The 18,273-nt window shown below is 42.6% G+C and overlaps 1 protein-coding gene across 8 annotated transcripts in view; it reads right to left on the reverse strand.

Moving 5' to 3' along the window:
* SEMA5B (semaphorin 5B) overlaps positions 1-18,273 on the reverse strand; it is a 267,706-nt gene that overhangs the window by 109,630 nt on the left and 139,803 nt on the right. For all 8 annotated transcript variants that reach the window (XM_083865131.1, XM_083865130.1, XM_083865129.1 and 5 more), the window contains one exon: positions 7,971-8,070. In XM_083865131.1, coding sequence (XP_083721257.1) covers positions 7,971-8,070 — 100 coding nt within the window. The remainder of the gene's footprint in view (positions 1-7,970; positions 8,071-18,273) is intronic.

The raw sequence follows: 18,273 nt of genomic DNA on the forward strand, positions 1-18,273 counted from the left end.
TGTGTATTCAGGGCCAGCTCTAGGAAGAGTCAAAAGAGGCAGACACAGCTGCAGAGCGGGCAGGACAACAGCAAAGCTGAGGCACACTTGGGCTATGCCAATATGCAGAAATCTAGATGGATGGAGGCTGCTGGGGAAGGGAGAAGCAGAAAGGGGATTGGCCTTTGGATCGACAGCCTTGTCCCCTCTTCTGTCAGTTTGCAAAGGGAATAGCAAGCTGGCTCAGATGTCTCTGGCCCTTCTCTTTCCCCAGGGCAGGAGAGGCAAAGCCTCATTGCAGAGTGATTCCAAATCCTTATAGTTATATATAACTATAACTATAGGGGTTATAGTATTTGCTATGTTCATGAGACACTTCAAAGAATGGGGATTGGGATTTTTTTTGTAATATTGTTTGAATATATTTATCAAATGAGGGTCAACTTTCTTTTTTGTTTTGTTATAATTTCTTCCCTCTTTTTCACTACATGAGTTTCTTTAAAATCTCAGAGATGAAAACTGAGCCAAATTTTCAAAACTCATGTGTGGGTCTGTTCTTATTTTCTTGGAAGAGTGACTCCATCTCTCAGACCACCACATATTATCCCACATGCCACCTCAAGTCTTTTTTGACATATGGCTGACAGCTCCTCTCTTTCTCTCTCATCCAGCTGCAGTCACAAAGCACTTACAGCACCTTGAGACACACAGGGACCTTTGCTCTCCTATTTGCCCATCACTTTCAGCAAGTCACAACATAAAATTCCTCTTCTTCTGATGACTGATTATTGTTCAGATCTTCCCTGGCAGCCTCCCCACTTGCCTACTTAGGCTGATAAACATCCTCATTTCTCTAGATGCATTCAACATGACTTGTATGTAAATACTGATAGACTTGGCTGGTGAGATTTAGTTATTGCCCAACAATCCCTTCTCTTTGCTGGGTTTTTATACCTTTGCAGTGGCACAGAACAGTAGCTTAGCACCTAAACATCTGGATATAAAGTGATATGCAAACCACTGTGGTGAGCTGTGCCATATAAAACTGACATATCACTACCTTAACCAGAGCAAGAGCAAGTATTCTCAGTAATGCAGAGGAAAATTGCTCTGCAGCCCCATTCTGTGATGTTGTAAAACACATTATGTCCAAGTCTCCAAGGCTTTTGCCAAAGTATCCTGACCTTGTGTTTGCACCCATCCCACTCTGAGAAACACAATCTTCAAACTTAATTATTCTCAGTGCATTACTAAAGCAAGTGAGCCTCTCATGGGTGGCTGCTTTCATGATAGGGTATCACCAATTTTCATTTATTCTGGAATATGAGATATTTTCCTAGTGAGGCCTGCAATTTGCTGTGTAAAGATGCTTCCTATCAGCCAGTGCTGCATGAAGATTGCCTTTCACACAGCACTGGCTGTGCAGGCACTGGCTGTGAAAGTGCTCAGCCCCACAACAATGCTGAGGTCACTTGCAGAAAGGTAGATGGTGCTGCCTTGCAGACAATTTGAAGGACCAGCTGTTTTCCCTGCTGAAAAAGATGACAGACCAGAGATTTCCACTGCCTCACCCTCTTCTCCACGTGCAACATTAATGTGCCAAACTGCCCCTTTGCCCTCCTACAGCTGCAGCTTCTTTTGCACATGGATGCCTTCCAACAACCTGACAGCGTTGCAGTATAGCATTTTATTTGATTAATCTATTCTGAGCTAACTAAAATTCACATTCTTTGAATGTGAATGCTTGAAAAAATGCATGAATTTAAACTAAGAAAAAAAAATTACACTTTGAACAAAACTTGGGCCAGGCTCTAAACCTCCCAGAATCCCATAATCATAAAAACTGTCCTTCATCCTTTCCACACCTTTTCCCCTCCACCCCAAGGGGTATAAGGCAAGAACAGTATAGATTTAGGGTATGCCAAATTCAGACTAGTTGCAGACCAGCCGAGGAAAGCAAGCCCTATAGGCAAAAAACAGACACCCAGTGAGGCTTCACCCTCCACACTTTATACAAGGGCTGAGCTGACCTCACTGGCAGAGTTTCAGAGAGGAAGATCTCCCTTTGAACTATTCCAGACTCAACCAGAGAGATTAAAACCTACACTTGAAATCACACTTTTGTTCCCTTTGTAAAGAAACTGTGCACCCCAACTATGGATTTAACTAGCTGCAGTGGCTAATCACAGCTTTCTCACCTTCACCACATTCTTTATATCACAGGTCAAGCAATGTCTTTTAAAAAAAGGTATGACCCTTTGAAAGTCTCTGTTAATTTCAGAGACTGATCTGGGTTTTTTTCCCCCCTCACATTGCCATGTTATCTGCCCCTCTCCAGTCTATGATACAAGGATGCAACTTTAATTAGAGCATTCTTTTGTCTGATAGGAAAAATCACAGTGAGAAAAGAAGGCATTTGTTTCTCTCCATTTCTCTGCCCTAGCACTTTCAGCTGCCCACCTATGATCTGGATATAATCAAAAACATTATCATGCTCTTTGCTTGCTCACGTCCTCATTAATACCTCAACTGGCAAGGTAATTTCTCAGCCCAATGTGACTTAGCAGGGGGTAAAGCTGGCATAAGACTGTGCAAAAATAGTGCAAAGCCACCTGAAATGGCTCGGTCCATTTTTTTTCAGAAAAGTATTGAGAAAAATCCATTAGTCAGATGCTAACAGGGACAAATGGCACACCACTCCTGTCTGTTTCAGGGCAAGCCTGTGGACTGTATAACTGTTGGCAAAGCTCGTGTGGTTGTGCCCAATGTTAACTTGTTTGCATGTTAGTCTCTCCATGCTATATGAGACTTGACTTTTTTGGCCATGCTGAAGCCCAACTTTCCCAGTGTAAGTGCATGGGAATCACAGGGTTCCATGAACATTCTGCATCTTCTTTAGAGAAGCGAGGCTGAGAGCAAATGATTAAAATATCAAGTGTTTTCAAGAGTACGGGGTTCAAATTACACCTCTGCCATGGATTTTCTGAGCCCAGAGAAGAGCTTTGGCTATGTCCACATTAGTCAAGTGCAGACTGAGGTTGTGCAGACCTTGACTGGTGTCTTCAGAAAGTGCAGTCTCACTTCAGGAGTAGCTATGTTAGGTGCAGTACTGTACTGGTTTTAGATATGTTATATATTCACGTGCCTCAACACCACAGCCTTTTCATAGGACAGGGTGGCTCTTAATATCTCTTGGCCTTGGATTCCCATCTACAGTGTGAAATTATTAGTGCTTTCTTGCCTCAGTGAAGCCCTGTGAGAATGAATGTTGGTGAGAGGCTCTGATCATTTAGCAACAGTAAGTATTGCTGACAGATTTGATACTCTGTGGATCTGTGGAACTACTCTGACCCAACTGCTGCCACTGAATTTCCTGGTTTGCAAAATGCCTTCTGCCTAGACAACATTATCTATGGAGACTTAAAGGTTTAGTGGCAGTCCAGATGTGGACAGAATTGAAGGTGCCCAAGGGTAAGAGTAATATTTTCTGACAAGCACAGATTTTGAGCATTTTACTGCAGTGCTCTGGAGCTTTTTACCAAACAGGCAGGAAAGAGCCTATGTTCAGCCACAAATCTGCATGTAACCTGGTGCCTGACAGACTAATCTATCATACACCAGAGACTTTCAATAAACTCAGGGTGCCAAACCTGCTGGTTAAGGGTCCTAGAATATATTTACAATCTGCCATATTTCTGCAAGCTGCAACTTGAAGGAACTCTTTTGAGACATCAGTCATTCTACTCAGCTTTCAGCTCCTAAGCACACATGATCCAGACTTTTTTTTAATGCTTATACAGCCAGAAGCATAATAGTCAGAAAAGGGTGTGCCTAGCCTGCTGTGCTTCCCCTAAAACAACCCTTGAAAATTCATACAGCACCTTCCCTGCTCCCCAAACTAACCATATTGATGTTCCATCTCTGGAAGTGTTCAAGGCCAGGTTTAGTGGGGCCCTGAGAAACCTGATCTAGTGGGTAGCATATTTGTCCATGGTGGGAGGGTTGGAACTACATGATCTTTAAGGTCCCTACCAACCCAAGCCTTTCTATGATTCTATAATATCTCCTCTCTTGCACCTATCTACTTGGCAGTAACAGGCACATCCAGATCAGCTCTAAATCAAGTAGGAAAATCACCTCTGTCAAGCATCAAGACTTACATCACCAGCAGCTTAGTAGTTTTACATTTATTGCAGAGAAGTCTGGCAGTCCATACTGATGAGCACTTTATTTGCCAGCTTGGAGTCCCCTGATGCAGCTTTTGCTTCCTACTCTCCACCTCTGGGCTCTTGTTGGTAACAGCCAGTTGTGAGAGGGGCTGCTGAGCTGCACTTCCCTGTGCCATGGGGGATGGTCCTTTCCCATCTCCTGATGGAGCTGACAGCACTCTTGGCAGGCAAAACTGTGAGGGCTTCTGGCCATGATGCTTTCTGGCTGGTTCTCCTCAGTAATACCTCCACTCACTGTGAACAGCTGACCCTCATAGCCATGCCTCTTGCATCTGCAGCCCCATAAGGCTATGGCTCCAAGCTCACACCCCTGTAGTTTCCTTCTGGGAAAAGTCAAATATTTCCCTTAGGACTTCCCAGACACTCTGTACAGTCATTTGTTTGGGTGCCATCCTCCTGTTGCCCAAGCTGTTTCCCTTCAGCTTGCTGCTGTGCCAGATTGTCACAGGGTGTCTCAACCACCCTCCTTTACACCTTTCACGTTGTCCTCGCCAGGGAGCTCTTGTGAAGCATGATTTTTGGCCTGCCTCCAAGCAGGGTCTTTCACGTCATCACTTCTTTATTGGCTCCTGTCTGTGCCCAGCCAGCAATGAGACAGTCTCAAGGAGTAAGGCTCCTTGAGGAGGTGGAATGTCACAGCTACACCATGTCCCTCCTCCACAAAACTCACACTCCCTGGGGCCTGGGCACCCTGCCTACAGCACAGGTGAGACAGCAGAGCAGTGCTTCTCCAACAGACAGGTGAAATCACTGTGACCATATTTTCAAGTTTTTTTCTCATGAAAAATGAGGTCTAGATTATAGCTTTTCCTCCCATTAAAATAAGCTCAAATAGGGATCACTTGTGCTCAAGAGCTGAAAAAAGCAGCAAATATTTCAAAACAATTACTCATTCACAGAAGAAAAACAGTACATTAAAACACTAACACTATATCCAAAACAAAAACAAAACATGCGAACTGTGAGTCAAAATGAAGGTTATGAATTTTTGAAATGTGTGTTTTTATACTTAATGAAATGTGACTCATAATATGGGTAGTGTAGATTTACAATGTTCTAAACTATTCATATCCTTTCTCACAAGCATTTGGATTTTACAAATGATGTGACAAGTAAATACGTTGCTTAGAAACCATGGTGGGCTTTTGAAACTAATTCTTTTGTTTCTGGGATTTTAACTTGGCAGGTGTTTGGTGCAGTGGAGTTATCAAACTCCTCTGGTTTCCTCTCAGACAGCACCAGTCATTTAAGGAGGGCTCGTAGATAAGGATAAAGCTTAAAAATCTTTGGCTCATGTTATTCCAGCTCCCTGTCTGCATGGCATGCCCTCAATACCTCTTACAGTTTCAGTCACGCTGTGTCCAATTCCTGAAACCAAAAACTCTTGTGAACCCCCTGGTTTTCTAGGAAGTATTTTCTATGAAGCTTTGAAACACAGGACAAACTAAGCCAAAGAGATGCTGTGGTGAGGTCATACTGCTTTTAAATAGAGACAGACAGAAGTAGTCTGAAATAATTTATAACACTATCATCTAAGAGAATGATGTTAACCAGGAAATTGAGAAGTGGGAGTACTTATAAACGCCACCCTGATCCCAAACTCCTTCCACAACCCCAGAATAGCTGGCATTACTACTAATGTGATCTACAGCAGCACATTTAAACATGGTTAACATTTAAATTTAGGTTTCATAAATTACACCCTGCAGAGATGGATAGAGACAGCTCCTATCTCTTTGAGGTATTGTTTCATTTGCAAATTCAAGCAGATGGTGCACGAGCAACTAATGACTCAAAAAATCACCCCTAAAAATAGTCCAGAACAAGGTGTGGATTTATCAGGGAAGGAGGGAACAGAAAAAGCTTTACTTCCCCTTCCCATTTCTCAGGCACAGCTCAGCACACCCGGAGCCATGCAGCACCAAGGACTCCATCCACACCCCATTTTCAAGAACCTCTCCCTGTCACCTCCCACAGGGTGGAGCTGAGATGAGGAAATGGGCTCAGCACTTCCCACTTTCTCCACACCAACCATGTGTATCCAACAAAAAAAAAAAAAACAAAACAAAACAAAAAAAAAAAAACACCACCACCCTGGGAAATTACATCTTCATTAAATGTTCCCTGAGCTGCTCAGTACAGCTGTGCAGCACCGCTGAAACTTTCAGTCTCCCAGTCAGGTGGGTTGTGCTTCGTGAAAACTGACTTTTCCAAGCAAATTCTATTAAAACTTGTCAGTGCTTCCTCATGAGGCAATACCCTGCAATACAGTGTACCTGCACTGGGAACGCAGCTTTGCTGTCACTCCCCTGTTTGTGATGATGTTGTACCCCTGTCTAACCACACTCATAACAAACTCTTGGGGAGGCAGAGAGTCCCTTCAGGACCTGCTGTGGGGTTTGAGGAGGGGTGAGGGACTGTGTGGGGGAAACCTGCTGTGCAGCCCAATTATGTAAACCACAAATTCCTCAGAGCACTGTGCCTGTGCAATGCCTGGCAGAAGGCACTGTTCACAGCCATCCCCAAAGAAATGCTGTTCTGAAGTAATAAATATTAATCATTTCTGGTTAAAGATCCCAGCACAAGTGAAGCCTCAGCTTGAAAAGTAAAATGGTTCTGTATGAAAAGCAGGAGGGCCTCTGGCAATTTGAACAGCTACAGGAAGGTAAGTGTGTTATTTACTGCACATACACAGGCAGAAAACATATATTAAATCACAATTCAGTTGTTTCTGTGGAGTACAAAACTCTCCTTCTGCTACATATCTTGCTCTTTTCTGTTCCTCATACCATGAGTTCTTCCACCTCTGCTCCTCATGTCCCTGTCCTCTACTGCTGAATACACTGGGAAGAAAGCGCTCTCCCTCTGTTTTAGTTGATAGCAGAGACTGATTCCACAATGTTATCTGATTCTAAATGTTATATTTTAACTGATTTTGTTAGACCATGCTTAGTTGTTTTGTGGGGTTTTTTGGCTGGCTTTTTTTGTTTGTTTGTTTGTTTTTGGCTTGTCTTATCTGTTTATTATACAATAAAAATAGTTGCTGTTGGGGCTCATGATTCAACCACTTCTGACATATATTATTTCACTGAAGCATAACTCTTTTCCCCATTACAAATGCATCTCTAAATTTGTAAGACCTTGCCTGTGCTTATCTTATGTGTTTCCTCTCTCCTCTTGTGACATCCTAAATAAAAATAATGTTTAAAAATAAAGGAAAATACATGCTAATTATATACAATGGACCAGAAAAAAGAGTTGCACCAGAACACATTGGGTGAGGATCTTCATCAGCCAGATGAAGCAAACAAGTTCTGAAGTGGATTCTAAGAGAGAAAAAAGCAACCATTCACATTGGCGCTATCACTTACACAAAGGTGTGTGGATGAACCTGGCTCTGAGCGAAAAATCTCGCCAAGGAAGATAAACCATAAAGTCAAATTCTGTGCTGGCAGAGGGATGATGCAGAATGATTTACTGTAGCTCTTCTAACATTCATAATACTGAGTGAGATGCCAGCATTCTGCTTCATTAACCAGTCTTTTTGATTGCATCTTTCTTTTTTTTTTTTCCTTTTTAATTCTAGTAATTTTCTCTTCTTTGCAATTATACTAGATGTCTAAATCCCTCTACATAAATTATAGCTTTCTTCTTGAGGGGAAACTGGCCACATAAGCTAGAAACACACTCTCCTCTGAAGCCAGAACCTGAAGGGAAAGAGCTTGAGCAGCAACCCTAGACTGATAAAAAGATCATCTTTACCTTGCTCCCACAATGAGCTGGTTCCTGTTGGCATCCAGTGCAAGCTGAGAAAAGTCATGCACACCCGGATAGGTGAAATTCGACACCCAGGGCTTCAGATCTGCAATGAAAATGAGAAAGCAGAAAACAGTAAAGCTGCTCCAGAAGCAGTGAGTTCACCCAGACATCCACTAATGGATTTCCTACTGAGCTATCTGTCAGGGGAAGGCTAATTAATAATCTCTTTAAAAGGTTTCTATTTATTCTGATTCTCAGCAGAATGTGTAAAAAAACCCACACATAAACACAAAGCTGTCTCAGCAGTTATTTTCCCATCCATGATGGAGTGTCACCATGGGTTTCAGAGACAACAGCAGCTCGATTTTACTTCTGTTAAAACTGAGGAAACATCTTCAGTGTCAGGATTAAGTGGGGTAAAGGGATGAGGCTGCCTGCTGTTAACACTTCCCCAACCTTGCCTTCTGTGCTAACCAAAGGGAAATGCTGCCTGCCAGAAAGAGGAGGCTGTGCCAACTCATGAAGAATCAAGTTGGAGTACTGGTGGTCTGCACTGAAGACCTGGCTGCTTCAATGACAGATTTTGTCTTCTCTTTCAGGTCTTAGATTCTCTTCTAGGTTTCACTTTACCTAGCATTTCACAGCCTATCAACTAATTCCTTCCTTCATTTTTAGATGGTGGGATGTTGGGTTTCATCACAGAATCTTTGTGGCTGAGCAATTGCACAGGCTTGGGACTATCAACTGCCTTGGATTTGCCCATCTAAGCAACTGTCCAAAATGCAAAACAATAGATCTGACTATGTTTTGCTCTAAGAGACAAAGCTCTTCCAGAAGTTACATCTATTAACATCAACTGAGCAATCTAGGGCAGGAAGTCCTGTTGTAATAAAAAAATATACCTGCTTTAAAAGAAAAAGGGTGAATTACTATTTTTAGGGTACCCTCAGGCATGATGCTAGGGCATTCACAGCATCCTATCTTTCAATAACACTACCAACTTTGACCTTGTGTATATTACAGACCAAAGAATTTCAATATTTTACCTTACACCTTTATTGCACAAAAATAACTGGGAATACATTTAAATGTATCTTTCAGAAAGTCATCCAGCTTTATTGCGAAGACTTCTCTTGAGAATTTATTCTGTTAACTACTCTGGCTGTAAAATATATGGAGAATACCAAATACCTCAGGGGCGAGGCACAGATAGACCAAATCAGTAGGACTGTAATCCCTCTGTGACCTGTTGACAGGTAGCTCTGCCTCATATAAGGACTGGTTGTTGAAGATCCAGGAGGCTCAGCATGGAAGGTAATATCTTCTGGTCTCATACCAGCAGGATACCAATATATGGGCCAATGACCCAATGACTCATAACAATAATGATGGAGTTCACACCAGTTCAAAAGAGCTCTAAAAAAACATGTTCCACTGTCATTTTACACCCCAAATGATAAATTGAGAATTCTTACTGAAGGCAGGTTTGAATGCTTTGTTGCAGGCATTAGTTTCCCCTTCCGCAGGGGAAAGAGGACAATGCTGATGAGGAATCTCACTAAGGCCTGTAGTGTCTTGGCATGTTTCACAGGATTGCAGATGTGCAATGGTTTAAAACCTTTGATATAGGGATATTTGTTGGGCAATTTTAAGTCCTTTCTCCCTCCAGGGGTGGACCAACCTCAATCAAGCCCTTAAGTTATCAAAACCTTAAGAAAACACATATAAAAAGTCCCTAAAATCTACATGGCCTGCCTCACTTTCCAAAGCAGGACCTTGTCATGGAGCTTCTGCCTCTGCTCCAAACATCACCCTGTGTCATAACAGCTCCTATAGTCCCTCACCACGGAGCTGGACACCATCTGACCTGGCCCAATGCCCTGCCTGTCTGGATGCTGCCAGGGCCCCTCCAACAGCGAGACCTCCATCCTCACAATAATAAAAACTCTACTGCTGGGAGCTGGAGGGTTTCAGCCCTTCTCAGCATTCCTGTCACACTGTGTAACCACACACAACACGTGTACCTCCTCTGCTTTTCAATGAAAAGGCATGAGTTAAGGAATAACTCCTCTAACCTTCAAGCATCTCCACCTCCTACACTCCTCTGGGACCCTTAATGATGTACTAGCACCAGGGAGGCACTGCAGTTTCACCTCTGGCATTCTCCTAACTAATGGGGCTCTGACTTCTTTTCCTGTAGCTCTTCAGCTGCAGAGATATTTCTGAGCCAAGCAGCAGAACCAGCAACAATAACACCTTTCAGGCAGGTTAGCTGGCTGACATGCTGCAGATCTTTTGGCATTTCTGTTGGTGATGGGGGTAGAACTAGAGGATTGCCATATAATGATGATATCTTTTAATGATCCTGCTTTTAGGCCATAATTTCTCTTGTCATTTTACCTCCCCTTCTACTGACTCTTTCCTACTAACTAACCCACTATTAGAGTGCAATGGCAAGACGAATATTTCTTCATCTGCTGCTCTAAGCCAAAGCTCACCACTTCAGAGAGGTACACTCATCAGTGCTTCCTTTTAATGGCAAGCTCTGACAAACTACAGGTAAAAATATTTTTTTAAAAATTAAAGGCAGTAGTTTGCTTGAATCTTTCCAAGTTGGCTCAAATGTCAATCAAGCCCCAGAAATAACAGGCAGTGTCTTGATTTCTATTAGTACTGCAGGTGGTACAACTTATAAAGAAACCCTTCCCAGTTATTAAATTAAAGGCTGAAAGGCATGCATCCTCATAGCAAAATTAAGCTTTTATAGGCATGTAGTTGGAGATTATTAAACCCAGCATGGTCCCAGATAAGAATGTATAAATGCAGGTTGTCAGAATTAATGCCAAATGGCACACTTTCCTTCCCAAACTTCTTTCTTCCTGTTAAGAGGGAATGCAACTGCAACCAAGAATCAGGACATGGGTCTTTTTTCATTCAACACGTTCAAATCTACTGCTCAGACCACAGGCATCCCTAAAAACATTTTCAGCTTCACTCTGAAACTAAATCAGCACTTCAAGGTAAGTGCTGCCCTAGGTCCACCCCATATTAGCTGAAGTTTACACATATGGACCCAATGAACTCCAGAGATTGCTTGTATTTGACCTTCTTCTGAAGGCTGATTTTTCCAGTGCTGACTCTTTAATTTGGCTGGAAACATTCAGTGCTGGGGTATGTTTACATTTGCAAAAGTATCTGTTTAAAAACAGTATGAAAAATTAAAAACCAAGGCTCTGGCTTTGCATGTCAGCAGCAGGAGATGGAAAACTAGGAACCACATGGCTTAGGGGCAAAATGTTCATCAAGGCCTCCTTTGTGCTTTTCGTCTCTAATCATTTCCAGGGGGTTAAAGATCCATGCTCTCACTTCCTCCACATGAAAACTAACGAACAAAAGTTTAATAGTTTCCAACGCCATCCATCTCCAGATATCTGATTCAGAACCTCTAAAGCTCCATGAGTCCCTCTACAGCTCAAGGTGGTTCAGGTATCCAGCTGCAAAGAAGACAAAGCTTTGAAGGAAATGTAAGTCTGCAGGCACAGCTGTGCTCAGCTATTATGCAAGCCTGAGACAAGGTGAAAAGAGGCCCTCTGCCATTTCAGAGGGTGCTCCCTGCAGCCTCTAGCACACTGCTCTGCTCTGACTTTCTCAGAGCACAGAGCTGGGACCAGGATTACTCAGGTGCACAAAGGACAGCAAGCCAAATTACAGGAGCTGGGTTTAAGGGCCTGATCCAGAAGCTTTTCAAATCATTGTCAGTTTAACACTGAGTTTGATAGGTTTTGGATCCGTTTCTTAAGATGTGGTTAACCTGGTAATACTTGAGTATTCATCTCCTCAAAAGCAACTGCTCCCAACCTCACCCCTTCCTCTGTGTGTTTTGGAGGAAGGAAATATGTAAACACTGAGCTGGGGCTTCCCTGTCTGAAGGACAGCATTCACTGCTTCACCTCACTTAAGCCCACTTGTCACTCCCATCCCCAGCAGGCTGTAACAGCTTTGTGCACCCAGCACACATCACGCAAGAGCAGAGAGGTTAAATGCCTGTGCCTTGAAATCACAAAGCCATTGTAGATGTATGGAGTATGGCTACCCACAGTGCTGTTCAGGAACAGCTCTTGGAAAATAATTCTCAGCAAGGATTTCCTTTTTGAAGCAAAAGAAACTAAACTGAACAGGACCAAGGATTATTCTTTGTGTAAAACGAGGGTATACCCACAAGTACAGACTAACCATGCTGCTATCCTAGGACTGCACAGAAAAGCTTCAAAGAGATCATAAAAAGACCATTAGAGAGATAAATTCAGAGGGTCTCCATTCCAGAAAAGATAACCTGAATCCCATACCTTACGTAAGGCTCTGTAAAACAGGCTGATTCAACAGTAAAAGTTTGAGCAATGAAGTAGAGCATACACAGCACTTTGGACCTGTCAGACTCAATGGCAATAAAGAAGTACCTGTTCTGCAGATACTCAGACCTACTTTTGTGCAGTGCTAACTTGAGCACACATTTAATGCTTCCCTTACTGCCTCAGCATGGTCTCTTTTAAGTTCTCTTAACTCAGCTTACTAGTTCACGACATGCTTAATTACTGTGTGTGAGCACTGGACCACTTCTGGCAAAGCCCAGATGACAGCCATGATTTCTGTAACTAGTAGAACGTCCTCCCCTTTTGATTTGCTTCAGCACAGGGCAGATTATGTATAGTGATTGGCAGATACTCCAGTTTGCAAGTACTCAACCACTCAGTTTTATTTCAGACCACCCACTAGGCTGGAGGGCTCCCAGTATTGGATTTGAACCATGACCAAGAGATGCAAATCATATTGTAAAACAAGGAAAGGCCTCAGGCTCTCTTCTTGGTATAGACTGATGAAATGTCCCCTTTTCAGAATCAGACCTACCATCTCAGACTGTCCTCTGCTTCAATTATCCTCAGTATTCAGAGATTTTCCATGAAGTAGACACTTGCCTGCTAAGACCGAGGCCACATTATCCATTCTGTGTGGGCCCCTGACCAGACCCATCAGAGACAAGGCAAACAAGACTGTAACCAAAGCTGAGAATGCTAATGATTACCCAGCCACACTATCACCTGTCTTCTCAATGCTGCAAGTGTGGACATTTCCAAGAATGCATAGAAGTCACAGTGAAATTACAGCATTATCTTTATTGGACTGACAGTGAATCATATCTTAATATCAGCTTCATTTTAAATTTTAGCTCTCAGTTGTAGGCTACACCACAGGTTAGTGCAATAGACTTTGGACATTAACTTTTACTCCCACTCCATGCTGAGTTTTAAGAGTAGCCTCCACAACACAAAACCACTCCACAATTTAGCAAATTTATCAGGGGAGGGAGAAATCTTTTGCTGCACGAGCAGAGCTGAGCAAACAAATGTGTCAGCACTCAGAGTTCAACTTTACTTATGAGGCCAAAAAACTCAATCTGGCTTTACCCCAGAAGTCCTCCTACACACACATATCACCCTCCTGTCTTGTCTTCCCATCACCACCTCCACCTCATTACTGGTATTCTTTCTTTCTTTCTTTAAACCTGATCCATTGAAATCTTTAATTGTACATTAAATATGTCCTCATCCCAACTGCTGCAATTTCCAGTGTCATTGTATTCTCAAATCTCTGATCTCCACTTAGAGCTCTGAGGACTTAGAAGGCTGTTGACAGAATACATGCCCTCCTACAAAACAGGTCAAACCAGCAGTTTCCTTCTCTCTCCCCTTAATACCTAAACCCAACTCAGATGTTCTTCCAGCTGTCTCAGTTTCATGGTTTCATTCCGTTTACCCTTCTGACCCCATATTCACCTCTCCTCCCATTTCTGCTTTCTTTTCTAGCAGTCTTCACCTTCTGGAAATGTTTCTACCTAATTTCCTGCCCACTCAAACAATTTCTCCTGTCTTGACCAACTACAAAGCCCTTTCTCAGATGAAAGAACAATGAACCCATGAGCAGCCTGTGAGTCACTGTGATAACAGCTTGCAGTGAACCATTCCTTTTCCATGAGATCTGAGAAGCAAGAGTTGCTAATGTCCCTCTCCAAACTGTCCCAGAACATGTGGATAGGAGATGACTGGAAAAAGAAAGAATACTACTTTTTTTCTTGGTCTTGCAAAAGAAGGAGTAGTCCTATCCCTCAGCAGCCAAGGAATAGAACAGGACAGAAGAAAAGGCTCTGTTTTTTACCATCCTGAAGGAAAAAATCCCCAAGCTAAAGACTCAGGTCTTGCTTCCACAGAGCTATAAGAATCACAATAAACATAGTGACATTTAAAGATCTGGATGATTTTGTGCCTCTTCCCTTAATGTCTGCAGCTCCTCTATGAACTGATCTTGCTGAGCTTCTTCCACCCCAAGAGAGAAATGACAGCTGGAGATGTAGGCATGGTCCCAAGAGTCCAACAGCACTGACATAGGAGTTCTCTGTCTTGAGCAAATCGTGAAACTATTTAATGTCTCAGTGGTTCCAATTGTTACATGGGTTTAGGGATCCTGGCTGGTGCATCAAGGTGCAATTATCTGTAACACATGTGGTGTACAAGAGGCACTAAGTATTGCATATTGCATACCAAGCATTTTGAGTCTTTATTTCCTAAATTTCAATTGTTTCTTCAAAACAAGTATTGCTAAATTGTTTCAATATGGAAAATAAAGAACTTTGTCCAAACCCAATTTTTGCAAAAGTACAATTATAACTGCTTGTTTATTTACTTTTTTATTATTAATATGGAGCAGCTGGCAAAACACACCAATGTATGAGGAAGAACCCAAGGATTTGATCCCAGATAAAGCAAACACAAAATAATAAGCATGAACTAGTGCTCTCTTCCAGTACAGGACAGTATGCTGGTAAGTTGTCCTGGGGCCACCTCAAGGAAGGATATTGAAGGACTGCAATTCACATTCCCAATTTGGCACATTTCTACAGTATGCAGCAGTCTGTTCCATCAGAGATGTCAGTCTCATCCCTCTCTGTTTCACTGGGGTTCCTAATTCACACATGGTGAAGAGTGGGCAGATGTTCCATCCGGACCTGACCAGGGCAAAGCTGGGAGACCTTCCAGGAGCCAGGAGACTTTCACTTGGTAAGACCTCAGGCCTCAGGCTGGGGATTGGGAAAGAAGTCCTGTAACTTGAGAGAGGTTCGTCCCTCTTCAGCGTGGTTCCTATAGCTGGGGCCCGCCAAGACCTCGATCCCCAACTAACATAAAATCATTTAGGTTGGAAAAGACGTCTAAGATCATCATGTCCCACTATTAAGTTCATTAACTCAGCACTTCCAAGTCCACCACTGAACTACATTCCTAAGGGCCCCAGCTCCTCTTCTTTTAAATACCTCCAGGGATGGTGACTCAAATACACATTTCAGGTTCTCCTTGGCCATGGCAAATACAAAGCAAGAGGGGATGCCATAGTGCTGCAAGAGTGGTGGATATGGATATGGTGGATATGGATGTGTGTCCATGAGACATAAGCATGTCTATTTGCCCTGCCTGAGATTTACAGGAACAAAGGTGTGTGTCTAAATAGCACAGGACTTTATGAAAGAATGGATTTGGCTTTCCTAAGGTGGCTGTCAGCTGGGACAAACACCCAAACACTTCCTCCCCTCCTCAACTACCTTGCCTGCAACCCTACACAGCACTGCACAGTGTCCTGAGGCCACAGCCCTGTGCCCCACCACCAGCTGGAGACACTTGACCAAGCAGTGCCACACACAGCCCCACTCTGAGTGAACCCAAAGACTTCTTGTTCTCCTGAGGATGTTGCAGAGTGTTTAAGAATTGTGATCTGTTGTTTACTGAGACAAGCCCCACAGCTGTCACGCAATCTTCCTCACTGAGAAAGATAAAGTGAGTGCTCATGCCTCGCTTGCAGCTTCCTATGACATTCTGATCAGTATAATCCCTCTTTTCAGACAAGAAAGCAAGCTTGCATCCTGGCTCCTACATCCCCAGCAGTCTGATGGGGAAAAAAAACCCAACACCCCTTTGTCATCATTCATGGATCCTTCAGCCTGCCTCCTCCACACCTGGAGGCCAAATTTTTTCACTCTCGTTACCGTTAATGTCTAAATCAGCCACTTGTGCCAGCAGAGGTGGTGCGATATTCAGGACAACCACTTTCCCTAGTGAGAAGGTAGGAGAAGGCAGAGAAAGCAGGGCTAAACTCTCCTTGAATTTTTCCTGCACATAATCAGATCTGCCACGGAAGCAGAAGTTTCTGTTTGTGGTGAACATCCAAAGCAGAAAGTGATCCTCTTTGCTGGCTAACCAAAGACTGAACTGGAGATGCTCAGCTTAATGCACAGTTTGTGCTGTGTAGCTGCAGGCTTACAAGGACTCCTGTCTTCTGCAGACAAAGCTCCCACCATGAGGCAGTTACAGCAAGGAAGGAGAGCAAAGGCTGCAAATTCCTGAAAGAGTTTTAAAATTAGGCTGTTCTCATAAGAATCGGTGTTTTAAATTGGAAACTGGCTAATAATAAACAACCCCACTGACTTCAAGAAAAGTACATACTCAGAACCTGACTGAACTGAGACTATCTGTGGGCTTTCCAGGGTGAACCCTGTATGATAAAACAAAAATATTTCTTATAAGATTGCTCATACTGAAGTGAAATTTATCAAAGCATAATGTCATCCTTGAATGGAAGGTTTTAGGAAAATGTGATATGTTAACACTCACCAGAAGTAGATGTGCTAAAATAAATTAGGCCTGCTGTACCATTGCTGTATCACAAACTTGTTCAGTTAGGGAACTATATTAAGTCAGATTTGAAATTTAAAATGAGGTCTCTCCAAGGGATGTCTTTGTTTGCATTGAACCACAGAAAAAGAAGATAAGCAGTTCACTTTAGATTTCCACCCTGTTCCCTTTCTCTGATGTGTGCCTGAGATCCAAATAAAAGGCTGCCCATCCTTGTGTCCCAGATCCAACCCCTGTGCCAAAGACAGGACCATGCACATGCTGCCACTGGCCCCAGTTACCAGTGGTACCTCTGGAAAATATCCATCAGCTACTCTGTTGCTCATGTGAGGTTTTCATGGCCTTGGTCCATGCACAGTGGTGAGCTGAGTACCTGTTGCTCCAGGCTGTGAGTCTACCTCCCTCAGTCCTCCTGCTGAGGATGCCTCCCCCCCATTAACACCACCACTCATGGTCAGAGGCTGCTCCTCACTTGAGCTGTTGTACCTCTTTAAAGTTTTACCTTCCCTCACTCCCCTGTGCAAGTTACCTGATCACTTCACTTCCTGAATCTCCACTGCAAAGTCTTCCTTTTCTCTTCTCATGATTCATTCCATCTAAAGTATTTTGTGAATGAAGGGTATTCTTCCAATCCTCCCTTTCTTCCTGAGGTCCCAAGAAACAGCACACTGAGTAATTTTTTCCATCAAATCTCATTGCAGTTATTTGTGAAGTGCCTTGGACACCATTAATGTTGAAATGTTAAAGAACTAGCATCACTATTGTTATAATTATTATTATGGAATGAAAAAGACATTGAGAGCAGTTGGGTGTAATTTTCAGAATTTTTGCCCGAGAGTTATTATTTCCCTAACTACTGTATATTTAAGGTTTTATCAGTCCTAATTTTCAAACAAATTCTAAGTCAAATCCAAAGAAGAAAGTTTTAGTTTCCATTTGCCACAGTTCTATTTTTCAAGATTAAAAGGAAAATTGCTACAAGCCTTGCTTAATGGAAACAAAATCCATACTGAAATGCACTGAAGGTCAAATATTCTGAAACAGCCACAGGATGCCACCAGTTTCCAGTCGAAACTCCATCATTATTTAATGTTTGGACTCCCTGTATTGAGAACCAAGGGCAGCAAGGCTATGAGCTAGAAGACAATTCTCCCATAATATATTGTGCCTTCAATTAATGCTTACGTAGATACACCTCAAATACTTCATCCTTTGTTAACTAAAATTTTGGTTTGGGTTGTCAAATCTCACTTGCTCAAGAAAAGTGTAAATCTTGACCAGAATTTCCTATGGGGCTTTCCCAGCAAGCATTTGGAGTTGATGAATGCTAATGTGCTTTTTTCCCATCAGTATACAGTAAAGGGAATAATGTATTAGTGACCAATTCAACAATACTGGGGGTGTTTGGTGAAATGTCAAGAACTTTCTAAACAAATAAATCATACCTTATTATCCTTTAGCCCACAAAGTTAGAATAGCTTTTGCTTTCAATATAAGAAAACATTTAGCTGCTCCCCACAGGTTTCAGTGTTTGAAGCTGGCCACATTTCAATAAAATGTTGTTTAAAGAAATA

Source organism: Zosterops lateralis (genome assembly GCF_965231275.1).
Source record: "Zosterops lateralis genome assembly, chromosome: 7".
NCBI lineage: Eukaryota > Metazoa > Chordata > Aves > Passeriformes > Zosteropidae > Zosterops > Zosterops lateralis.